Consider the following 25,518-nt stretch of genomic DNA (forward strand, 5'->3'; position numbering starts at 1 on the left):
CCAGGCTGCGGGCGGTATTTATGACTTCCTCCTGCGTGCACCCCAGGCCCCCAGCCCCCTAGCTGCTCAGGGGGCCTTCCCAGGTGGGGTGAGCTAATTGTATAAAGATGCCGCATCCTTCCAAATGAATGCATACGCTCACTGCAAGTTCCCGGCAGAAATCCCATCGGGGATGTTCCTGAAACTGCGAAAGCTGGCGCTAAATGTATAAGGAACAGCAAAGGACCAAATGGCCAGGCTGTTTTGAAGAACAAGATGTGCGTGGCTGGCCCAGCCCCGGCTGTAAGCCTGAGGCAGTCGGACAAGTAGACCTGGGTGCTGATATATGGAGCTCCTTTATTACCGTTTGCTAGAGGCTCTGCGATTTCGGTGTTTATTTCCTCTTTTGACAGGAGTCACGTTAAGTGAGATTTATAAATGTGCAGGTGGTAGGCTGTTTTTCATTTCCTGGTTTTTGTTATTTTTAGTTTTATTTCTGAGACTGTTAGCTGTACTGTCTCTGCCTCTCCCTCATGCTCTAAATCTTACTTAAAAAATGTATTTTTAAAATTTATTTGACAGAGTTACAGAGAGGTAGAGCCAGAGAGAGAGAGGTCTTCCATCCATTGGTTCACTCCCCAGATGACTGCAATGGCTGGAGCTGGGCTGATCTGAAGCCAGGAGCCAGGAGCTTCTTCCAGGTCTCCCACGTGGGTGCAGGAGCCCAAGCACTTGGGCCATCCTCTACTGCTTTCCCAGGCCATAGCAGAGAGCTGGATCGGAAGTGGAGCAGCCAGGACTCGAACCGGCGCCCATGTGGGATGCCAGTGCAGCAGGCCAGGGCTTTAACCCGCTGCACCACAGCACTGGCCCCTCTAAATCTTTCCTTGAGGCATGGAACATGGCTATCATAGCAAATGTCCAGTAGCAATGAGAAGGATGGATGGTGCCTTCGTTCTCTTCCTGTTCCTTAGAGCTGCCAAGTCCTGGCCTCTCATTAGCTTTTTTTTTTTTTTTAAGATTTACTTGAAAGGCAGAGTTTCAGAGACAGAGAGGAAGAGACACAGAGAAAGATTTTCTATCCGCTGGTTCGCCCCCTAAATGGCTGTGGCAGCTGGGCCTGGGCCAGGCCGAAGCCAGGAGCCGGGAGCTTCCTCTGGGTCTCCCACGTGGGTGCAGGGAACCAAGCACTTGAGTCGTCTGCTGCTGCTTTCCCAGGTGCATGAGAAGGGAGCTGGACTTGAAGCAGAGCAGCCGGGACCCAAATTGGCACTGATGTGGGCTGCTGGCGGTGCAGGAGGTGGCTTAACCCACTACGCCACACCGCCAGCCGCTGCTGTCGGCTTTTGCTTTACGGATGTCTGGGTGTGTGATTTGGTGCGTAGAAGTTCATAGCCGTCATCACTTCCCGCGCCTCCGACTTTCCCGGGGTGGGGTGGGGGGGCATGCTTGGTGTTCCTGTTGCTGCGGCTCTGGGGGATTCTGAAGAACTTAGTGAGGTCACCGCCTTCCCTGCCATAACCACAAGGCTTCCTTCCTGTCAGATGCTGCGGGTGTTGCCCGAGTTTGCCATCTGTCAGATGTGAAGATCTGACACGTGACCTTCAGCTTTGATTAGTCAAGGTCATTCGGTCAGGGCCCTGTGCAGTCATGCCAGGGTCATGAGGACGTCCTTATCATCATCATCATCATTGTTATTATTGGTCGGGGTTTTCTTTTCCCCTTCAGCACGTAGGTGGACCCTGCCGCGCGGTCACTCTGCCTGGACCCATGGGCGGTTCGGGCTGGAGATGTCCTTGTGGCAGGCGCAGTCCTGTGCACTGTAGGGTACCATGCAGCTCCCCCGGGAGCCCGCAGCACCCTACAAGCCATGACAACACAGACGCGTTCTGATGTTGCCAGGCGCCCAGCTGAGAACCAGTGATCTCTCTGGAGTTTACTGGGTATGGCGTGAGGTACGGGATCCAGTCATTTTTCTTAAAATGATGGATTGGTTTTACCAATTCTGTCTCCTCCCATGAATCCGGGCAGTTCTCTCTCACTCAGTCTCCCGGGGTCACAGTCAGGTGACAGCTCTTCCAAGGTCACCTTGAGGCTTTCTCTCCCAGCTGGCTGGCACCTGGAAGTCAGACTGGCCAAGACCCCAGCACCCATCCTTCCCCCCTCCCCGGCAGCCTCCAGGCAGTGGGACCCCTCGCACGAAGCTTGTGATGAGTGGCACAGAGGAGCTACAAAGCCCAGCTGCGAGGGCCACAGCGTCACTCCCGCGGCATTCCGCTTGTCGAGGCAGGCACGAGCCTGCCAGGCGTCCCCAGGAGGGCCCAGAGATCGCTGAGTGTCCGGGGCTTTGTGGCCGTGTTTCAAAATCACCCGCACGCGATCTGACGCAATTCCAGATTCCTTCTCCCGCCCGGCGTGGCCTCTTTGTTCTGGAAGGCTGAGGGCTCTCCATTGCATTTCCGTGGTTGTAGGTTCCAGGCTAAGCTTTCTGTGGCGTCTGTGTCGGGTTCTTTCTCATGAGTGAGCTGCCAGCTGGACATCCCGCCGCCCCAGGATCGGCACCGCGGTCCACAGACGCCCATTGCCTCCGTCACCTGGTTTTCTGCCCTGTCCGGCCCTCCTCAACAATTCTCCCATTACCTTTCCACACTTTTGTCTTTTTGTTCTATTTTTATACAACATCTTTGACTATCACCTGAGATTTTTCACTTCTGACATACTTGTAATTTCCAAAAGTTCCTTTTTCCCTAAATATTCTTCTAGCAGACTTCCTCTCTGACATGCGGGGTGTAAGACCTTTTATCTCCCTGAAGACAATGATTAAAGTTCCTGTGAAACTTTTCTCGGGGTTCCGCCTCCGGGGTCCCTGTCTTCTCTGAGTGGCTTATTTCTTTCTGGTCTCTTCCTCCTCCTTTTAAAGTATTTATTTCTTTATTTGAAAGTCAGAGAGAGAGCGGTCTTCTGTCTGCTGGTTCACTCCTCAGATGGCTGCAATGGCTGGGGCTGGGCCAGGCTGAAGCCAGGGGCCAAGATCTCCATCCAGGTCTCCTACATGAGTGGCAGGGGCTCAAGCACTTGGGCCATCCTCTGCTGCTTTCTCAGGCCGGCCATTAGCAGGGAGCTGGGACTCGAACCCCTGATATGGGACACTGGCCCTGCAACGGGAGCTTGACCGCCGCACCACAGGTTCACCCAGTCTCCCTGTTCATTCTTGTCTCTCATGTCGGGGAAGCCTCTCGGGTGCCCAGAAGTCACGCGGTGTCTGTTGGTGTTTGTTGCGCTGGGAGTGCACAGGGAAGCTGATGGCAAGTCCCACGTGAGGGAGAGGCCTGTGAACTTCAGGGCGGGCTTGGTGGGTGCTGCCCCGAGAGGACTCCTCTGCTCTCCTGCCTGGGAATAAGCCTGACTGTGCTCGCTCCAGACTCTGGGCTGGGGGACAGGGCTGGTGTCTCAGGGCTGGGAATGCAGCCCAGGGCATTCCAGCTCACAGCACATGTGATGCCGTCTGCCTCCTGCTCCACGGATTGTGAGCAAGTGAATGGTGATCAAAGCCGACCACCTCGTCATGTGGCAAATGGATGCCCGAAATCCATTGCGAGGTGATGGGGGCCCAGCAAGCTGCTGTCTCCGGTGGGTCGACGGCACCGATTATTCAGATTTTTTGTATTTATTGAAAGTCACAGAGGCAGAGAGATCTTCTATCAGCTGGTTCACGCCCCAAATGCCCATAATGACTGTGCCTGGGGCCAGGCCAAAGCCAGGAGCCTGGAACTCCATCCAGGTCCCCCACATGGTGGCAGGGCCATCTTCTGCTGCCTTCCCAGACACATAGCAGAGAGCTGGATCATCAGCAGAACAGCTGGGACTCGAACTGGTGCCCCGACGTGCGATGCTGGCATCGCAGTGCGGCTTCTGCTACATTACAGCGCTGGCCCCAGGACCCCTTTTCTGAAGCAGGGTCCTCTGGGCCAGTGTTCCCACAGGACAGGTGGACCGGTCCCTCCCTCAAAGTTTTTCAACAACACCCACCGTGCCCATCCTTAAGTCTCACCTCTTCTGGGATCCTGAACACCGGCCTCTGCCTGGGTCTGTGGGTGCTGACCCTGGCTTTTTCTCTTCCCTGGCAAGGTGGATGGAGAGGGATGCTACAGGAAGCCGGGTCCTTCAGGGCTGCTGACCCCAGCTGGTCCACAGTATCAGGCAGAGCCCTCGGGAAGGGAAGCTCTTGGGTTACTGTTCCCAGAGGGCACTGCCCTTGAGGCCCAAGTGTGTCACATCTGAGTCACGCAGTCTCCCAGGGCACCAGGGTCTGCCTGGGCGGCTCCCGCTGTAACCGCGTGCAGTGGAGGAGGTGTTGTTTGACCCTGTCTTCTAGCCTTGGTTCTAATGGGCGACTCATTACCATCTTTCCCCGGGGTCCTGAGATCAAATGTCCGGTCTCCCCTGGAGCCCTGAACACAGCCAGAAGCTGTTGCTTGAAAGTGGATGCTGCCGGCTCCTGTTTTCCCTGCGGGACGTTTCTACACTCAGTGAGAGAAAAGCTTCCAGTGGCATGGCTGGGCCCATAGGGCCAGTGACACTGAGTGGACAGTGGGACAAGTGTAGACCATGTGTGAAGGTGGAACTCAGGTCTCCAACACACAGCACCCAGCCTGAGAGGCCAGTCCTTGCCTACGGCAACCAGCCAGGAAGCCGGCCTGTCTCACTCCGTGCTATCTCACTGCTCCCTCGGAACATTCCAGAACACCAAACAATAACTTCCGAAACCATCAGTCCCAACCGGCTAGGACTTGATTAATAACGGACAATTTCCCTAACGTTTGTCTCCACTTCCTACTTAGGACCAAGCCGAGAAAGCCAAGCAGGTGCCTAACCCGTTACCCAGCATCACCTGCTTCTAGCCGGCTGCTGCCAGCCGCCTTGGGTCAGGACACCTCCCCCCCCCCCACCTTCCCTTTGGTCCATCCTGAAGCTTCCTGTGCCTCTGCCAGCTTGCGAGTCTCTGCCAGACGGCAGTGCCAGAGCTGGCTCCTTACCACAGCAACTCGGAGCAGCCTCCACGCCCTCTGGTTTGCTCGGTTCTTGTCTCCAGAGGGCAGCTGGTGTGGCTGGGGCGTTTCAGGAGGGGGTGCCGATGGCCGGAGCACGTGGGGGCAGAGCCGTGTCTTCAGTGGCCCCAGTGTTTGGGTGCCTGCCAGTCACACGGGAGACCTGGATGGACTTCCTTTAGCCTGGCTGTTGAGGATAGCTGGGGAGGGGCCAGCAGATGGAAGTCTCTCTCTCTCTCTCACTCTCACTCTACTTTTCAAATAAATAAGTGCATCTTAAATTCATAAAGAAAGAACATTTTTAGGAGAGCTTGCAACCTTAAAACATGTCCCTCGGGGCTGGCATTGTGGCGTAGTGGGTAAAGTCGCCACCTGCAATGCTGGCATTCCATGTGGGTGCTGGTTTGTGTCCTGGCTGCTCCACTTCCTGTCCAGCTCTCTGCTGTGACCTGGGAAAGCAGTGGAAGATGGCCCAAGTGCCTGGGCCCTGCACCCACGTGGGAGACCCACAAGCTCCTATGTTCCTTTGTAGTTCTTTGCCATGCTATAGCCACTACGCCAGCTGCCGTTACACACACACACACACACACTTTAAAATGTACTTGAGAGAGAGAAAGCTCCCATCCACAGGTTCACCCCGAGCCAGAGCCAGTAACTCCAGCCAAGTCTCCCACGTGGACGGCAGGGGACCCCAGTATTGCAGGTCTTCCAAATGGGGTGGCAGGAACACGATTGCTAGAGCCATCACCGCTCCCTGCCCTGGTCTGCGTTAGCAGGAAGCTGGAGCGAGGAGCAAGGGGGAGGGGGAGGGGGAGGGCGAGGGCGAGAGGGAGAGGGAGAGGGAGAGGGAGAGGGAGAGGGAGATGTTCCGTCCGCTGGTTCACTCCCTAGATGGTCCCAACAGCCAGAGCGGAGCTGGGCCGACCTGAAGCCAGGAGCCTCCTCCGGGTCTCCCACGCGGGTGCAGGGTCCCAGGCATTCTGGCCATCTTCTGCTGCTTTCCCAGGCCACAGCAGAGAGCTGGATCGGAAGTGGAGCAGCCGGGACGTGAACCCCCCGCCGCTTGGGATGCCGGCACCGCAGGAGGCGGCTTTACCCGCTACGCCATGGCCAGCCCTGGGGTGCTGGTGTCCTGACCCGGCCTCAGCCGCCAGGCCAAACCCCTGCCAGCAAGGCAGCCCGGATTCCGGCCCCGTTCTGCGGATGCAGCCGGCTCACGTGCAGGCCTCCGCCCAGCTCTCCTTGCAATTGCCACGGCTCCTGGAACAGCTTTGCGCTGAAGCTTGACGCTGGGGTGGACTGCTGTCGTCCCTCGGTCCCCAGAATATCGCGGGGATCCCGGGCCTGGCAGGAAGTGACGTTTTACTCCGTGCAGGGCTGGGCACCCTGGAAGCCAGGTGCATTGGGGCAGCTCGGGGTAGACGCTGTAGTGGAAGTGTGGGTAACATCAGTGTTTCCAGCTGTATGCCCTCATCAGGAGAGTGAGTCTGATCTCTGATGTCAGGAACTTAGTAATAGATTCTGAATCCTGGAGGGGTCCAGGGCAGAGGAAGTTACATGTTCCCGTTATCTTCACTCTTGACCTTCCATCTGCTGGTTGACTGCTGGGGCTGGGCCAGACTGAAGTCAGGAGCCAGAGCTTCCTCTGGGTCTCCCACGTGTCCTCTGCTGCTTTCCCAGGCCGTTAGCAGGGAGCTGATCAGAAGTGGAGCAGCTGGGACTTGAACTGGCAATCATGTGGGATGCCGCTGTTGTAGGCAGTGGCTTAACCTGCCGTGCACCACAATGCTGGTCCCGGTCCCCTCCTGTTTTATAATTAAAAGACCTACTAAAACACAGCATAAGGGGCCGGTGCAGTAGGCTGTGTCCCCACGGTGACTTTTAGGTCGTTATAATGTCGGTATAACAGAATTACCATGGCTGACACTCCAACTCCCATCATGCACCTGACGCTATGACACTTCCCAGATTTCCCAAACTACTGCAAGGACAGGGGTGGTGCTCCAGCCCTGCTCCCTTGCTCCACCCCCTTTGAATATTCAGTGCAGCCCTGCCCCAGACACCACCCGCTGTGCCTCCAAAGCAACCCCGACCTTGCTGAGGGCAGCCCTGGCTCCTGCGTTTGCCCAAACTCCTTCCTGGGTGGTATTTTCATTTTGCAGGTAAATAAATCTTGCTTCTCTGCCAACTTCTACCTATCTCTCTGTCTTTTTTTTTTTTTTTTTTAATTTTTTGACAGGCAGAGTTAGAGAGACAGAGAGAAAGGTCTTCCTTTTTCTGTTGGTTCACCCCCCAAGTGGCCGCTATGGCCAGTGCGTTGTGGCCAGCGCACTGCACCGATCCGAAGCCAGGAGCCAGGTGCTTCCTCCTGGTCTCCCATGCGAGTGCAGGGCCCAAGGACTTGGGCCATCCTCCATTGCACTCCCAGGCCATAGCAGAGAGCTGGACTGGAAGAGGAGCAACCGGGACAGAATCCGGCGCCCCGACCGGGACTAGAACCCGGTGTGCTGGGGCCACAAGGTAGAGGATTAGCCTAGTGAGCCATGGCACTGGCCAATGTCTCTGTCTTGAACTCCTTGTGACAGAGAGAATTGTGACAGAGAGAAGAACCTGGGCCCAGCCTAGTTAGGGGCCACCCCACAATACCACAACAGGAGGGAGTGCGAGGGGTCGACACCACTTCCAAACTCTATCGCCTCCTTGTGATAAACTGGCCACCAACCTATCATCTTGTCGGAGGCTCCGCCCACTCCCCCCCCCCCCCACGAGCTGTCTGCCTCCCCTCACCCTCTCCCCTATGGAAAGGCAAGTGAACTGGTGTGGACGTATTCATTTTTCCCTGTTGGGATACCCCCTTGCATGCAGGAAATTGTAGAGTCTTTCTCTTCCTCATTTGCCTGCTGTCAGTTTATCTCACAGATTCAGTCACGGACCCACAGAGCATCCCCTGCATTATCATTTGATGTTAATTAATTTTGTTGACAACACAGGAAAGTGTTAAAAACATCACAGAAGCAGGATCAGCGCTGTGGCGTATAGGCTAAGCCTCTGCCTGAGGCACCAGCATCCCATAGGGGCACCGGTTCGAGTCCCAGCTGCTCCTCTTCTGATCCAGTTCTCTGCTGTGGCCTGGGAAAGCAGTAGAAGATGGCCCAAGTGCTTGAGCCCCTGCACCCGTGTGGGAGTCCCAGAACGGGCTCCTGGCTCCTGGCTTCGGATTGGCTCAGCTCTGGTTATTACTGCCATATGGGGAGTGAACCAGAGGATGGAAGACCTCTCTCTCTGTCTCTTCTCTCTCTGTCTGTAACACTACCTCTCAAATTAATAAATAAAATCTAAAAAGAAATATCAATAGAAACAAGGAAACTAAAAAATTAAACATGGTCTCCCCCATCATTTCTGCAAATGATATGCACCAAGCAATTCATGTTTAGTGCCCATTTTGCTCTTGGGTTGGATTTGCAGCTTTGGTCTTAACATTTAGCTGTGAAAGCACAAATCTGCCTGGCCAGAAACCCAGGAAAAACCTTCAGCTATGACAAATTCTTACTTTTTTATCACCAAGTTGAAAATAGCTTTATTTACCAAAGACCTATCTAAATCATATGAAATTATAACAACCATTTTGGGGCAGTTTTGATATTTCTGAAAGTTTTAGGAATAGTTTATATGAAAACTCATTTATCCCAAGTCAATTTGAATAGAAACTCCCTTCAAGGACTTTTTAATTGAGAGGCAGGTGTTTGTTTTACTTGGGGGGAGTGGGGTGGAACAGACCACTGGACAGAGCGCCTATCTGCTAGTTCACTCCCCAGATGTCCATGACAGCTGGGACTAGGGGAAGGACAAAGCTGGGAGCTGGGACCACAGCCCCGGTCTCCTCTGTGAACGGCAGGGACCCAGCCACCTGAGCCATCAGCGCTGCATCCCGGGGTCTGCTTCGGTGGGCAGCTGGGATCGGGAGTGGGCCTGCACGCGAACCCAGGCACTGTGGTCAATACGGGACCCGAGGGTCCCACACACCAGCCGAGCCCCCACGCCGAACGCCTGGCCCCTGGAGGATTCTGAGTTGGTTCAGAAGCACCAGAGGGGGTGGGGATACCACACGCACAGAGCGCCGCGAGGGGATTAACCGCCGGCTTCACAGTGGATTACGGGCAGGGCCGAGGTCACGCTCGCCGCTGATTGACCTGGAGTTGCTCTCAATGCCAGGCCGCTAATTTGGAAGCTTTCGGCTCCTTTCCTTCAAGTGTCCATCTGAAAAGTTCGTCCAGCTTAGTTAAACTTGTCGCTCCCTCTTCACATCTCGGGAGGGAGAGTGTGTTTCTGAGGAGGGCAGCTACGGATGGCTCAAGTGCCCGGTCCCTGCCAGCCACCGGGGAGACCCGGATGGAATCCTGCCTCTTCATGCGGCCATCTGGGGAGTGAACCAGGGCATGGAAGATCTCTCTCTCTCTTTCTCTCTCTCTCTCTGCTTTTCAAATAAATAATACATCTTTTTTTTCTTTAAGATTTATGTATTTATTTGAAAGGCAAAGTTACAGAGAGGCAGAGAAAGAGACAGAGAGAGAGAGAGAGATCTTCCATCCGCTGGTTCATTCCCCAGTTGGTAGCAATGGCCGGAGCTCGCGGATCCAAAGCCAGGAGCCAGGAGCTTCTTCTGGGTCTACCACAGGGGTGCAGGGGCCCAAGCACTTGGGCCATCTTCCACTGCTTTCCCAGGCCACAGCAGACAGCTGGATTGGAAGAGGAGCAGCTGGGACTAGAACCGGCGCCCATATGGGATGCCGGCGCTTCAGGTGGTGGCTTTACCCGCTATGCCACAGCACCAGCCTCTCAACATTTATTTTTATTTATTTGAAAGGTAGAGTAACAGAGGGGGAAAGAGGGTAGGGGGTTAGGGAGGGAGGGAACAGGGGAGAGAGAGATCCTCTGTCTGCTGGCTCACTCCCCAAATGGCCACAATGGCCAGAGCTGGGCCAGGCAGAAGCCAGGATCCTGGAGCTCCATCCGGCTCTCCCAGGCAGATGGCGGGGCCCCAGCACTTGGCCGTCTTCTGCTGCCTTCCCAGACACCTTAGCAGGGAGCTGGATGGGAAGGGAAGCAGCCGAGACTCAACCCAGTTGGTACAGGAAGCGGCAGCCGCACCCAGCACGAGCGCCTGTGCCCAATGTCTGTCGTGACTTTCTTTCTTTCTTTTTAAGATTTATTTTTATTTGAAAGAGTTACAGAGAGAGCAGAGACAGCGGGAGGCCTTCCATCTGTGGGCTCACTGCCCAGACGGCCATAACGATGCCGATGCTACAGGCCAGGGCTTTAGCCCCTGCGCCACAGCGCCGGCCCGTCCGGACTTCCCAACCTCACAGAGGCTCAGAGACCTCCGCCCCGGCTGTGGGTGGGGTTCACGTTCAAGTGCGGATCAGCAGGAAGCAGCGACCACAAGCCGCTCAGGGGCGCCTTGTCCCCGAGGTCGGAGGTCGTCCCGGGGGCGGGAGTGAGCATCCCCACGGGACCGCGCCCCTGACACCAGGTCTGTTAGAAAACTGGAGCGCGTTTACCTCGGAGTCTGCTTGAGCAGGCAGTGACTGGAGGAGCGGGGGCGGGGCCGGGGCGGGGCTGGGTGGTGGTGGGCAGGGGGCTGGGCTGGGGGTTGGGCTGGGGCGGGGCTGGGGCCGGAGGCGTGGCTGGGGCCAGGGGCGGGGCCGGGGCGGGGCCGGGGAGGGGCTGGGGCTGGGGCCGGGGCGAGGGCCGGGGAGGGGAGGAGAGGGGTGGGGAGGGGAGGAGAGGGGTGGGGAGGGGCCGGGGCGGGGCCGGGGGCTGGGGCGAGGCTGGGGCCGGAGGCGGGGCTGGGGCCAGGGGCGGGGCCGGGGAGGGGCTGGGGCTGGGGCCGGGGCGCGGGGGGCCGGGGAGGGGCCGGGGCGGGGCCGGGGGCTGGGGCGGGGCTGGGGCGCTCTATGAAGTTCCATAGCAGCAGGACAGAGGAAACCATCTTGATTGGTTGGAGTGGAAACGCCCTCCTCAGAGATTGGTTGGCAGTTTCTGATTGACACAGGCAGAGTGCCAGCGTGATCTGTCATGTCCTCCCAATTATAACTCTTTAAAAATACTTATTTGAAAGGCAGAGTTACACACACGCACACACGCACACAGACAGCGAGAGAGAGACAGGAGATCTTCCATCTGCTGGTGCACTCCCCAAATGGCCACAGTGACCGGGGTTGGGCCAGGCCAAAGCCAGGAGCTCAGTCTGGCCCTCCCATGCGGGTGCAGGCCCGAGCACTTGGCTCACCTGCTGCTGCTCTCCCAGGTGCGTTAGCAGGAAGCCGGTCCAGAACTGGAGCAGCCGGGGCTCGAACCAGCACCGTGTGGGACGCCGGTGTCGCAGGCGGGGTCGTAACTGGCTGCACCCCAACGCTGGCTCTCAGTGCTGCTCTCTTACAGGCTCATCAGATACAGCACAGCTCCACCCAACAGATCGCCTGTGAGCAGACCGGGATAGCGCCCGCTCCATCATCTCACCGGCTGTGGCGGTGACGATCCGGCTGTTCTGCCTGCCCTCCCGGGGGGGCAGTGAGCCCCGCTCTGTTCCATGTGCTGCCTGGTAATCACAGGACGCCTCACAGCTACAAGGCGAGCTCTCAGAGACTGCCCTAAGCAGCCGAGACTCACTTAGGTTCCCAAGGTGAACTTTCTGGGGACACAGTCGCTGGCTCTGTAGCACCTGTCCCCGTGCCCCAGGGACACGGTAGGTGCTCTGTGCGATGTCAGCCAAGCTGCTGGACCCACAGTGGCTGAAGCACGAGGGGCCACTTGCTGACGCTGACTGTGGATGAGCGCCTGGAGAGCCCTGCTGTTGGCACATCCTGGCCCCTGCTGGCCGCTGCTCTGTGGCTGAGTGTGGCCCTCGGAGGTCCCCGGTGCAGCCGCATGCAGTGGTGTGACCAATGGGTGGTGCCGGGGTCAGGAGGGCGCCACGCTTGTGAGTGGATGAACACCACCATCAGAGGGGCTGTGGGAGCGCTGGACCTGGTCTCTCCTCTCCTGCCATGGGAGGACACAACATGGCTCCTTTCCAGAAGGCACAGCCTAGAACTGAGAGCCGAACCTGCCGAGCTTGGGGCCAAGGAGCAAACCCGCCGGCACCTGCATCCTGGACCCCCCAGCCCCTAGAACTGAGAAGTCAATTTCCGTGCTCCGTGGATCACCCAGTGTCAAGGATTCTGTTACAGAAGCAAACAATGGACCCAGATCCAGGCTGCTCACCTGTAAGAATTCCTGCTGTTCACGGGCAGCCTGCGTGGAGACCGACCCGCAGGGCAGGTGCTGTGGCACCGTGGTCAGGTTGCCGCCTCTGGCGCCGGCATCCCATCTCAGAGTGCTGGTTCGAGTCCCGGCTGCTCCACTTTGATCCTGCTCCCTGCTATGGTGTCTGGGAAGCAGCGGATGACAGCTTCTGCCTCTGAAGTCGGAGTCCGGGATGGTGTCCCAGGCTCCTGGCTGGCCCAGACCTCGCTGCTGTGACCATTGGGGGAGTGAAGTTGAGAATGGAAGATCTCTCTGCCCCCCAGAATATATATAAGTCTTTAAAGATTTATGTACTTATTTGAAAGACAGAGTTACAGAGAGGCAGAGAGGCAGAGAGAGAGAGAGAGAGAGAGAGAGAGAGAGAGAGGTCTTCCATCCGCTGGTTCACTCCCGGTTGGCCACAATGGCCAGAGCTGGGCTGATCTGAAGCCAGGAGCCCAGAGTGTTCCAGCGGATGGAAGATCTCTCTCTCTCTCTCTCTCTCTCTCTCTCTCTCTGTCTCTCTCTCTCTCTGTGTCTGTCTCTCTCTCTCTGTGTGTGTGTGTGTGTGTAACTCTGACTTTCAAATAAACAAATAAATCTTAAAATAAGAAAAGACAAAAAAAAAGTTTCTGGGCTTGGATACCCCAGATCCGAGGCGCAGACCAAACCCCTCTGGCAGTAGCGTCTGGTTGTCCTGTCCTCCTGGCATTGCAAAGCCTCCCAATCCTGGCTCCAGTGAACGTGACGGGACCCAAGGGAACAGTGCAGTGCCATGACCAGCTGTGTGCAAGAATGAACTATTACGGCTGGAGGGCTCTTCTAAAGAGATTTATTTGGCCAGCGCTGTGGCACGGTAGGTTAAGCCTCAGCCTGCAACCCCAGCATCCCATTTGGGCGCCGGTTTGAGTCCAGCTGCTCCTCTTCTGATCCAGCTCTCTGCTATGGCCTGGGAAAGCAGTGGAAGACGGCCTGAGTGCTTGGGCCCTTGCACCCAAATGGGAGACCCGGAAGAAGCTCCTGGCTCTTGGCTCCAAATCAGCTCAGCCTTAGCCATTGCAGCCATTTGTGGAGTGAACCAGCAGATGGAAGACCTCACTCTCTGCCTCTCCCTCTCTGTAATTCTACCTCTCAAATAAATAAATAAATAAAATCTTTTTTTAAAAAAGAGCTTTATTTAGCAGGCAAAGTGACATGGGTAGGGGGTAGGGCGAGAAAGAGAGAGAGATCTTCCATCTGCTGGTTCATTCCCCACATGGTTGCAACAGCCAGGGCTGGGCCAAGCAGGAGACAAGAGCCAAGAACTCCATGTGGGTGGCACCCATGTGTTGCTTTCCCAGGTACATTAGCAAGGAGCTGGATCGGAAGTGGAGGGGCCGGCGCTGTGGTGCAGCTGGTTAATGCCCTAGCCTGAAGCATTGGCATCCCATATGGGCACCAGTTCAAGTCCTGGCTGCTCCTGTTCCCATCCAGCTCTCTGCTGTGGCCTGGGAAAGCAGTAGAAGATGGCCCAAGTCCTTGGGACCCTGCACCTGTGTGGGAGACCTGGAGTGTTGCTGTGTATTCGTTTCTGGGAGGAGGAGAGTGGTGAGTGGTGAGGGCAAGAGGCGCACAGTCATCACACAGACCCTGGGAATTGGGTGAAAGCAGGCCAGAGGCGAGCAGCCTGAAGACTCATTTATTTCAGTTGGTATAGCAGCTTATTAGCCAAGGCGGCCAATCCAGTCAAGGGTGGTCTGTGCTTTAACCAATCACAGCCTGCTGCCAGGCAGGCTCCGTTGTCATGTGGTTTCTGAAACCAACCAATCACAGCCTGTTGCCAGGCAGTTTCTGTTGCCAGCAGCCATTTTGGCATGGCCTTCTCATTCTACCACACTGGAGGAAGCTCCTGGCTCCTGGCTCCTGGCTTCTGATAGGCACGGCTCCGGCCATTGCGGCCAATTGGGGAGTGAACCAGCGGATGGAAGATCTCTCTCTCTCTCTCTCTCTCTCTCTCTCTTTCTGCCTCTCCTCTCTCTGTGTAACTCCGACTTTCAAGTAAATAAATAAATCTTTAAAAGAAAAAAAAGGAAGTGGAGCAGCTGGGACCCGATCTGGCGCTGTAATGTGGGATGCTGGCATTAACTTGGAGCGAACTACAGCTGGTACCAAGGCCATGACCTCTGCTGACTGACAGGTGTCACGATGCGTCTCACTCAGGAGATGAGGTTACCTCGGGGGCTCTGGAAGCAAGCACACCTGCTACCTTGCTGGGAAGGACTTTGCGCAGTGTGGACACTGCCTGGACATCAAAGAAAGCCCCTCCTGGACTCCCGAGGCTCGCGAGCTGCGCCCGGATCAGCCCTGGACACACAGGACTTCCAGGAGTGGACGGCTGTTCCCAAAATCCCAGCCAGGAAACCGCACTTCCACCTGCTTCCTTCCCCTGCAAGCCTAAGACGGGAAAAACAAACAAAACCAAGCAACTGCCTTTCCCTCCCTCTCTCCCCCCTCGCCGGTTCTGAGGGCCGCCCTCTGGCTGGCCCATCCGCCCTCCACCATGAGCTTTCTTTAAACTTGCCTGGCTCTTAGTAACCCCTAATCTTCGCTTGATGGCACAGTCCCCACACCCTGGCACCGGTTTCCCAAGCCCTGGCCCCCCCAGGAACCGATCAATCTGATTGCTGGTTATGTCAACATCTAGGTCTCGCCAAAGGCCAATTTTCATTCCTGCCAAAGCAAGCAGCTGGCGGCTCAGCCCTGGGAGACAGCATGGCAGGGTCCGCTGCACACAGCCGAAAGGCAGTGCCACTCGGCTCCCTTCCCGGGGGTGACGGGAGGTGGAGAAACATCCTCGGGAGCCCGTGGGCTGTGCTTCCCGCAGGTGAAGCCATCAGGAGAGAATCCCCCCAACCCTGGAAAGCAGGTGCATCCCGAAACCCTTCCTAGGTGACAGCCTGGCAGTGTTGCAGCCAGACCCCGGGGTTCAGCTTCACCGGTGGCATCCTCAGGCCTCCTGCGAGGGTCACAGGCGGTCCTGGCACCAGTTCTCGTGTGGCAAACATTTGCAGCCTGGGAGGCAGCTCAGCCACATCGCCAGCAGGGTGGCCGAATACCAGTGGTTTCCTACACGAAGGCCAAGGTCGGGCACGCAAGCAAACCTTGCAGCTGCTAAAGCCAGACCACAGCCCTTCCACACAGGTGCATCCCAACCTGTTTTGCTTTTACAAACTTCCAGGAGCGCACAGCAAATAGAGATGTGAGATGCCAACGAGAGACACACCGAATCTCTGCCGGCACCTCCCAAATCCCCCTGCTAACCGTTAACAGCACTGGCCTTTTAAATGCGTTTGAAACAGACAGTGGTCGCCCATCCACTGAGCAGCCAGGGCTGAGCCAAGCCAAGGCCAGCAGCCGGGAACTCTGTCTGGGTCTCTCGTGTGGGTGGCAGGGATCCAAGCTCTTGGACCATCACCTGCTGCCTCCCAGGATGCACATGGAAATAAGCTACAATGGGAGTGGAGCTGGGCCACAAACGCAGGCACTGCCACACCCGAGCGGCGAGGTCTCAAGAAGCCTCTTAGCTGCTGTGCTAAATACTTGCTCCAGCAACGTGGCAACAAAGTATACAAAGGGTTTCCACCTGTCACTCTACCATAAATGCCAGCCAAACTGCAAACTTGGGCTCCTTTGTAACATAGTGGCTGCCTCCCAGATGCACCGGATGCGACGCTTTTACAAACACACACACACACACACCTCTATCAGGGCTTCACGATCACTGTGCAAATGTCAGAAGCACTCAGATCAGATGCCAGAGGCTTAGTCCGCAATCCTCCAAAATCGTCGCGCACTGAACACAGAGAGCGACAAGGAGAACCCTCTGCCATGCTTGGCGGACAGCTGTGCCTCTGTGTGCACTGCACGCCGGAGCCCACCGGGTCCATGCTGCACCTTTGTTTGTTTTAAAGATTTACTTATTTATTTGAAAGGCAGAGTTACAGACAAAGAGAGGGAGAGGCAAAGAGGTCTTCCATCCTCTGGTTCACTCCCCAGATGGCTACAATGGCCAGAGCTGTGCCAATCCAAAGCCAGGAGCCAGGAGCTTCTTCAATGGTCTCCCATGCGGGTTCAAGGGCCCAAACATTGGGCCATCTTCCACTGCTCTCCCAGGCCATACCAGAGAGCTGGATCAGAAGTGGAGCAGCCGGGACTCGATCCGGCGCCTACATGGGATGTTGGTGCCGCAGGCTGCAGCTTTACCCGCTACACCACAGCGCCAGCGCCAATGCTGCACCTTTTAATGAACGAGACAGACACTCCCCAGCTGACTGGAGCTCAACCGCTTTATGGGACTGGTCTATTCCCGGCGCTGGGAGACTCTCGCAGGCCACGGGGCATCGTGCGCAGCGCCGCCCTTCGTCCTCCCTCCCTCCCTCAGTCTGCGGTTCCTTTCCCTTTGCAGCCCTCAACGTCAAGTGCATCCCTGCAGCCTCACTTCCTTCTAGGGCACCCGCGTGGCTCAACAGGCTAATCCTCCGCCTAGCGGCGCTGGCACCCCGGGTTCTAGTCCCAGTCGGGGCGCCGGATTCTGTCCCGGTTGCCCCTCTTCCAGGCCAGCTCTCTGCTATGGCCCGGGAGTGCAGTGGAGGATGGCCCAAGTGCTTGGGCCCTGCACCCCATGGGAGACCAGGAGAAGCACCTGGCTCCTGCCTTCGGATCAGCGCAGTGCGCCGGCTGCAGTGCGCCAGCCTTGGTGGCCATTGGAGGGTGAACCAACGGCAAAGGAAGACCTTTCTCTCTGTCTCTCTCTCTCTCACTGTCCACTCTGCCTGTCAAAAATAAAAAAAAATAAAAAAATAAAAAAAAAACTTGCACGAAGCGCACGCTGCCGGGTGCTCTTTCTCCTCTTCACCTGTCCTCATCTAACACTCAGCGCCAGCCCCCCAAAAACCCCGGAAGGACAGAGGTAATGTTTGCCTTCTCCAGGAATCTCACTGGTTTCTCTGGAGCACCCTGACCAAGGCACTGGTGTGGCTGGTGTGCACAGGACACACCAGGGCTCCCCACTTCAGCAGGAAGCCAGAGCACCCTGCAGGAGAGGTGAGGGGTGACTGTCCCCCAGCCCACCCCTGGCCACCCCTAGCTACTCCGCTTCTCCCCCAGAGTCCCAGGGCCGGGGCCTCCACCAGCATCCCGAGCCCCGAGCCCTCTCGGCTCTGCTGTGCTAGGTGGAGCCATGGCACCTGCCTGGCTGGAAGCCTGGTTCCAGGAGTGAGGTTTCTCTCTGGTGACGGATGGTGCTTTTTGCTTTCTCTGGTTTGCACCTGCTGTGTCTGAAGTTCTGTGGACACAGAGGGCTTTCTGGCAGGTGCTAGGAGTGTGGTTTTGGATGTAGGTTTCCTAGCCCTCTGGCCTGAATTGAAGGTCAAGGGCCCCAGAGCTCCCTCCCCAGGAAACACGCGGCAAGGTACAGCTTCTCCCTAGAAAATTTTATTGGTCTTGGCAGCCTGGCCTCCGGCAGGTCCCACAAACCCTCACTTTTTCCCGTTGGCGTTAATGGGGCGGTTCACGTGTTCAGGCGAGGCCAGGAAGGCCTTGAGCTTGGGCCGGGCACTGAGGCGGGCCACGTAGGCCGAGAGCAGGGGGAAGGCGTCCAGGCAGCCGGGGGCCAGGATCTGGTGCGTTAGCAACAAGTCCAGCAGGTTGTAGTCGGCGAAGGAGATCTGCCGGGGGAGGGGACAGGGGTCTCAGCCAGTGGGACGGGCCTGAGCCCCTTCCTCACCCGCTAGGGCGGCCCCACCTTGCTGAAGCGGTGATGTGCACCTGTTACCGGCTACAGAGAGCGAGCGGGGCCAGAGGGCGGGCGGGCGGGCGGGCCGGGGCTCACCTGGTCGCCCACGATGAAGGACTTGCCGTCCTGGTTCTGGGACAGCAGGGTCTCAAAAGGCTTGAGGTGCCCGGGCAGGGCCTTCACGTAGCTGTCCTTGCCCGCATCCTGCCAGAAACACAAAGCCGCTGGCACCCGCCTGCCCTCCCAGCGCCCAGCCCACCCCCCAGGGCCCGGCACTGCACCCTGGCGGGGGACCCAGGCTGCCAGCTGCCCCTCTGCTCAGCCCCCCCCCCATCAGCGGCTTCTCTGTCTCCCCACCCCCGCTGAGCATGGCCCCCACTCCACTGCCCTCAGGGGACTCCACACGGTCAGGTTCAAGGTCTTCATCAGGGCCCGGGCCTGCCCCCCCACCTGTCTCCCACCACCCCCGGCCTGTGTGCATGGACTCACCACCCTCTGCTGACCCGGCCCCTGCTCCCCACCTGTGCTGTGTGCACACCTTGCTCAGCAAAAGCACCAGCGCCCCCCAGCCACCGGGACGCACCTGCCCCCGCTGCCTCCTGCCCTTGCAACCCGGCCCTGGCCAAGGGGCCACCTCCCTGGACTGTGCTCATGCCCCACGCAGTGGGGGCGGGAGTGTGTCTGGCCAAAGCAGGCTGGTGGCCCCTGACCATGGGCAAGGTCGGCCGGAGACCCATGCGGGCTGGGGTCAGGGCTAAAGGCTCCCGGGGCCCAGGCTCACGTAGTTGGTGTAGATGAGGGTGATGTACTTGATGCGCAGGTCCTCCACACCGTCATTCACCATGTCCAGCAGGGTGGCCTCCCGCTGGTCCTTCCCATAGATCCCTGAGGTGGGGTGGGGGGGAGCGGCCAGTGTGACTGACACCTGACCCTCCCCGCACCCTGGCTGACGCACTGGCGGCCACGTGGCTGCACAGCCCAGTGGGGAAGAGGCAGCTGACCCTCATACAAGAGCTGCCCAGGGCAATGAGAGCCGGCGGGCGAGAGCGAGGGCTGGGCCAGTCCCAGACCCTGTGCCTGTCCACTTCCTCCCCTTGGGGAAGGAGGGCGGGCTGAGGCTAGCTCAGGACCAATGGGGCCGCACACACGCCCCCAGCCTGGGGAGGGGGGCCAGGACTCACCGAGGGTGCGGCCCAGGTGGCGCAGGATGGCATTGGACTGGTACAGGGTGAGGTCTCCGTCCTGAAACTTGGGGAGCTGCCCGTACAGCTGGGGAAGGGGGGCGGCTCTGTGAGCGCTACGCTCGCTGCCCCTGCAGGCCCTGCCCCCGCCCGGGCTGGCGCCCTCACTCACACAGGAGGCCTTGAGGGGGCTCTGCAGCCAGGTCTCCAGGTTCACCACCTCCTCCTTCCAGCTCTGGCCCTGGTCGGCCAGCAGCATGCGCATGGCCTCGCAGCGCCCTGGGGGCGAGGGGGACGGGGCGGTGGGGACGGGGCGGGACCCAGGCAGGGAGGCCCCGCGCACAGAGGGTCTCCTGCGGCCACCCCATCCCCGCATCCCCTCTCTTCCGCGTCCCGGCGCCTACCTTGAACTGGGAAGTAGACGATGGTGTAGGGCGGCACTGGGGGGCGACAGAGAAGTGGATGAGGGGCTGGGCGCAGGGTCCGCCACGGAGCGGAGGGCGCCGCTGCGCGCCCTGGGGTCCCTCCGCTGCGCCGCGAACCCCCGGGGGCTACAGTCTACCCGGGCCCCCTAGACCCCCCGCCTGGCGTTGGGACGGGAGGCCTCGCGTTCCATCCCCGCGCTCAGAGTCCCTCGGGGTCCAGGCGGACTCACTGTTTGCGGTGTGGACGCGGGCAGACTCGCAGGCTGCTGCGTGGGCGGCGGCGGCGGCGGCGGCGGCGGCGGCGGCGGCGGAGCTCGGGCGCAGGGCCAGCAGCCCCGAGCCTTATTAGGGTCGGCCCGCCCCGGCCCGCCCCCGCCGGCCCCCCGCTCCGCCCCCCGTGCTGAGTCATTGTGGGCTCTGCCCGCGCGGCGACCCCGGGACTGGCACGGAGGCGCCGTTGTCTGTGCCGGGCGCCGGTGGCGTGGGCGGGGGTCCCCAGGCCTGGACGGACCAAAGTAGGGCAGGCGGGGACAGGCACGGCTTGGGGACCAGCAGGTGCAATTCTGTCCACCGTGGTCTGGGCCGGGTCGCCATCCCCGGAGAGCTTGCTCCGGGCGCTGGGTCCAGGGGCCTGGGCCTAGGTGGTCTCTGGGCCGGCTGTCTCCCACCCCTAGTCCCCAGTCCATTCACCCGGGTCCTGTCTTGTCCTGCTGGATGGACTCAGTGGACCTGGAAATGACCTAAAAGCAGCTTGGATTTTTCCTCTGTGATCCTCAGGGCTTCAGTGAGCTACAAATAACAAAGAAAATAAAGCCAAGAAGCAGGTGTATTTTAACATCAAAGACCGGGACGGTGCCCCCTGGGCGCTCGCTGCTACCTCCTGTCCTCCCTGCACACCATCATGGCACTCACACAGCTCCCCCCGCCCCGCGTGGGCACCTGCTCAGCCCCCTCGCCATGCTGTCACAGACGTGCACACGCTCAGTGTCCCAGGCACCAGGGACAGCCAGACCTGCCCCTCTCTGGCAGGACCTGCGTCCCCCTCCTTTCCTGCCACGGCCCCAGCAGGGGTCTGTCTCCCTCTCCCCTCCCCCACTCCAGCAGCCTGACTCCACCCACAGCTGGCCCGTTCCCCACTGGTGCCCTTGGACCATGAGACTTGTTTACGGGTCACTGCTCACTGCGGTTTGTCCCCACCCCGCTCCATCCACACTGCCGGCACAGGATGGCCCTGGGCTGTTATGCCTGCGTGTGCTGCTGCACAAGTGTGTACCTGTGTGTGCACCTGTGTGTGTACCTGTGTATCTGTGCACCTGTGTGTGTACCTGTGTATCTGTGTGTATCTGTGCACCTGTGCATGTACCTGTATGTGTGCCTGTGTGTATGCCTGTGTGTACCTGTGTATGTACCTGTATAACTGTGTGTGCCTGTGTGTACCTGTGTGTGCACCTGTGTGTGTGCCTGTATAACTGTGTGTGTACCTGTATAACTGTGTGTACCTGTATGTGTGCCTATGTGTATCTGTGTGTGCACCCGTGTGTGTACCTGTGCATGTACCTGTATGTGTGCCTGTGTGTGTGCCTGTGTGTGTGCCTGTGTATGTACCTGTATAACTGTGTGCACCTGTATGTGTGCCTGTGTGTGTATCTGTGTGTGCACCCGTGTGTGTGCCTATGTATGTACCTGTATAACTGTGTGCACCTGTGTGTATCTGTGCAACTGTGCATGTACCTGTATGTGTGTCTGTGTGTGCCTGTGTGTGTGCCTGTGTATGTACCTGTATAACTGTGTGTGCCTGTGTGTGCCTGTGTGTGTACCTGTGTATGTACCTGTGTATGTACCTGTATAACTGTGTGCACCTGTGTGTATCTGTGCACCTGTGCATGTACCTGTATGTGTGCCTGTGTGTATGCCTGTGTGTACCTGTGTATGTACCTGTATAACTGTGTGCACCTGTGTGTATCTGTGCAACTGTGTGTGTACCTATATGTTTACCTGTGTGTGCACCTGCGCATGTACCTATATGTGTGCCTTGTGTACCTGTGTGTGCTCCTGTGTGTGTACCTGTATAACTGTGTGTGCCTGTATAGATGTTTGTATCTGTGTGTGCTCCTGGGTGTGCACCCATGTGTGTGTGGGTGTGGGTGTGGGTGTGGGTGGGGGAATAAATGTGTTCCTCAGGTGCTGCTCCCTTTCCTCCTGCTCAGAGCGCTGTCCCTCTCCCGTCTCCTCTGCTTGGGAGCGGATGGGTCTCTAGGCAGTTAGGCTGGTCCTAGGCTGGTCCTAGGCTGGTCCTAGGCTGGTCCTTGGTTGGTCATAGGTTGATCCTAGGCTGGTCCTTGGTTGGTTCTAGACTGGTCCTAGGCTGGTCCTAGGCTGGTCCTAGGCTGGTCCTAGGTTGGTCCTAGGCTGGTCCTAGGTTGGTCCTAGGCTGGTCCTTGGTTGGTCCTTGGTTGGTCCTAGGCTGGTCCTAGGCTGGTCCTTGGTTGGTCCTAGGCTGGTCCTTGGTTGGTCCTAGGTTGGTCCTTGGTTGGTCCTTGGTTGGTCCTAGGTTGGTCCTAGGTTGGTCCTAGGCTGGTCCTAGGTTGGTCCTAGGCTGGTCCTAGGCTGGTCCTAGGTTGGTCCTTGGTTGGTCCTAGGCTGGTCCTAGGTTGGTCCTAGGCTGGTCCTAGGCTGGTCCTAGGCTGGTCCTTGGTTGGTCCTAGGCTGGTCCTAGGCTGGTCCTAGGCTGGTCCTAGGTTGGTCCTAGGCTGGTCCTAGGCTGGTCCTAGGTTGGTCCTTGGTTGGTCCTAGGTTGGTCCTAGGCTGGTCCTAGGCTGGTCCTAGGCTGGTCCTAGGTTGGTCCTAGGCTGGTCCTAGGCTGGTCCTAGGCTGGTCCTTGGTTGGTCCTAGGCTGGTCCTAGGCTGGTCCTAGGCTGGTCCTAGGCTGGTCCTTGGTTGGTCCTAGGCTGGTCCTAGGCTGGTCCTTGGTTGGTCCTAGGCTGGTCCTAGGCTGGTCCTAGGCTGGTCCTAGGTTGGTCCTAGGCTGGTCCTAGGCTGGTCCTAGACTGGTCCTAGACTGGTCCTAGGTTGGTCCCAGTGAAAACAAGAAACGGGCAGTCCCTCTAAGAGTGCTAAATGCCTGCTTCCCCCAAACGTTACCTTTAGCAAGATCCAAGGGCCTGTCCCAGTCCTTGGGCACTTCCGGTCTATGAGACTGCGAGGGAGGGGTCACCCGCCCTTCCAGGGGGTTTTGTCCCTGCCTTCCCACTGACCGTTAGCCGCTGCCCTGGGCTTTTCCCCCAAGTGTGCCTGCAGGACTCGGGCCTCAGCTCAGGGGCTCTGCCTCTCTCGGAGCCCCCGTCCCGAACGCGGCCGCAGGAGCTCTGACTTAAATAAATCACGCTTTTCCCTCTGCCTTGTCCGCGTGGAAATTCTTTCTCTGCCGCCAGCAGCGCCTTCCACGCTCACTTCCTGTGGGTGCTGGGATGCACATCTGGGCGGAGCTGCTGCCTCCCAGGTGTGGACGTCTGGTCTCTGTAATTAGAACCTGGTGGCCCTCGGGGCAGGCTGCACCCACACACAGACACATACGTAGACACACACACGCACACCCAGACACACACACGCACACATGCACAGACACAGATGTAGACAGATACACACACAGGCACACACACAGACACAGAGACACACACACAGAGACACAGGCACATGCACACGCAGACACAGACATAGACACACAGACACACACAGACCTGGGAGGCAGCAGCGATGGCTCCAGTGTCTGGGTTCCCGCCCCACAGGAGACCCCACTGGGCCCCGGAGCCTGGCTTTCAGCCCCGTCAAACAGCATTGCAAGCCTCTGGGGAGGGAACCAGCAGGCAAATGGGCGTTCTCTCTCTCTCTCTCTCTCTCTCTCTCTCTCTCTCTCTCTCTCTCTCTCTCTCTCTCTCTCTCTCTTCTCTCTCTCTCTCTTCTCTCTCTCTCTTCTCTCTCTCTCTCTTCTCTCTCTCTCTCTCCTCTCTCTCTCTCTTCTCTCTCTCTCTCTTCTCTCTCTCTCTCTCTCTTCTCTCTCTCTTCTCTCTCTCTCTCCTCTCTCTCTCTCTCTTCTCTCTCTCTTCTCTCTCTCCTCTCTCTCTCTCTCTTCTCTCTCTCTCTCCCTTTCAAATAAATGAATAAAAATATACATTCTAACTTTATTCAGGTAATAGTTACGTTTAACCTAGAGACTTGGGGGAAATACATATTGATAAGTCTGGGGGATCACAGGGATGTGTAAATTTATCAGTGTTTATCCCTTTCCCCACACCAGGACTCTTGGTCCCACTTCTTCCCGTAATGTCTCTATTCTCCAGAACTATGGCCTTTCTTCTGTTCTCTTCAGTTTCAGGGTTTAAAAAAATTTTAAAAGCTTTTATATTTGTTTTCATTCCATTGTTTTAAAGATTTATTTATTTATTTGAAAGTCAGAGTTACACAGAGAGAGGAAGCCAGAGAGAGAGAGAGAGAGGTCTTCCATCTGCTGGTTCACTCCCCAATTGACCGCAATGGCCAGAGCTGGGCTGCCCAGAAGCCAGGAGCTTCCTCCAGGTCTCCTATGTGGGTGCAGGGACCCAAGGACTCGGGCCATCCTCCACTGCCTTCCCAGGCACATTAGATGGGAGCTGGATCAGAAGTGGAGCAGCTGGGAGTTGAACCAGCACCGGCACTGCTGGCAGCAGCTTTGCCTACAGCACCAGCGCCGGCCCCGCCCTCTTTCTTTAACTCTGAGAAATGTGTGCCCATCGGGCCCTTTGCTGCTGATTTTTCCTTCTTTGGGGCTTACCTGGAGGACGGTCCTTCCACCCGGCCTCCAAGCACTCAGCTGCCACTTGGGTTTTCTCCGGTTCATCTTCCCGGAGAGAGGGCTCTGGGCTCTCCGCACACCACATTCCAGGCTTGGGTGCACACAGCAGAGGCGCCTCCCCACTCTCGGTCTTGTCTCTGCCTCCTGTCTTGTAGCTCCCTGTTCCACATCCCCGGTGTCCTTGGCTCATCCTGGCATGTTCCCATGTGGTCCGCTGGTTCTGCATCACACGCTCTCTGGGTAGCCCAGGAGGTCCCGGGGTCCTCCAGGCCTCAGAGTCAAGGACCGGAAGGAGCTGAGAGCCGGCACCTCCAGAACACAGCCAAGCCCGCTCCCGCCTGCTGTCCCCTGCACGCTGGGTCTGAGGTTACGGTTGCCCTGAGACCCCTGGAGAGCAGCCTTGCGGGAGGTGCCTCCCCAAGGGCTAAGGGGCTGGTCCTGGGGGCTCGCAGGGGAAGCTCCTCCTGCCTCACCCCATGCTCTCCACAGCCCTGCAAGGACTTGGGGGAGCCGGCCTGGGGGCGGGGCCGAGCAGGGAAAGCCCCCAGGGCACCCAGGACCCCTGCGCTGGTGGCCTCTCCCTCCCTCCCTTCCTTCCTCCCTCCCACTCCCTCATCCTCCCCTTCTCTCTCTCCCTCCCTCTCCCTCTCCCTCTCCCTCTCCCTCTCCCTCTCCCTCTCCCTCTCCGTCGTCTTCTCCTTCTCCTTCTGATTTATTTATTTATTTGAAAGTCAGAGTTACAGAGACAGAGGTCTTCCATCCGCCGGTTCACTCCCCAAATGGCCACAATACCAGGGATGGGGCCAGGCCAAAGCCAGGAGCCAGGAGCTTCTTCTGGGTTCCCACGTGGGTGCAGGGGCCCAAGGACTTGGGTCATTCTCTGCTGCTGTCCCAGGCCATCAGCAGGGAGCTGGGTGGGAAGTGGAGCAGCCGGGACTCAAACCGGTGCCTATATGGGATGCCAGCATTGCAGGTGGAAGCTTTACCGGCTATGCCCAGT

General features: G+C 58.0%; 1 protein-coding gene across 1 annotated transcript; it reads right to left on the reverse strand.

Annotated features, from left to right (window-relative positions):
• Positions 1 to 17,767: 17,767 nt before the first annotated feature.
• On the reverse strand, positions 17,768 to 19,995 carry GSTP1 (glutathione S-transferase pi 1). Its single transcript, XM_062197726.1, has 7 exons — positions 19,921 to 19,995; positions 19,670 to 19,705; positions 19,438 to 19,544; positions 19,266 to 19,353; positions 18,866 to 18,969; positions 18,181 to 18,288; positions 17,768 to 18,016 (listed from the first exon to the last, which is right to left on the reverse strand). Coding segments are annotated over exons 1-7 (633 nt in total). The 5' UTR covers positions 19,922 to 19,995; the 3' UTR covers positions 17,768 to 17,827.
• Between the last annotated feature and the right edge of the window lie 5,523 nt (positions 19,996 to 25,518).

Source organism: Lepus europaeus, chromosome 7, assembly GCF_033115175.1.
Source record: "Lepus europaeus isolate LE1 chromosome 7, mLepTim1.pri, whole genome shotgun sequence".
Taxonomy (NCBI): Eukaryota; Metazoa; Chordata; class Mammalia; order Lagomorpha; family Leporidae; genus Lepus; species Lepus europaeus.

Coding starts and splice junctions, on each gene's coding strand:
- GSTP1 (XM_062197726.1), bottom strand. Junction 19,545..19,669: donor CGTCTACTTCCCAGTTCAAG/GTAGGCGCCGGG, acceptor CCTCGCCCCCAG/GGCGCTGCGAGGCCATGCGC. Junction 18,970..19,265: donor CCACCTGGGCCGCACCCTCG/GTGAGTCCTGGC, acceptor ACCCCACCTCAG/GGATCTATGGGAAGGACCAG.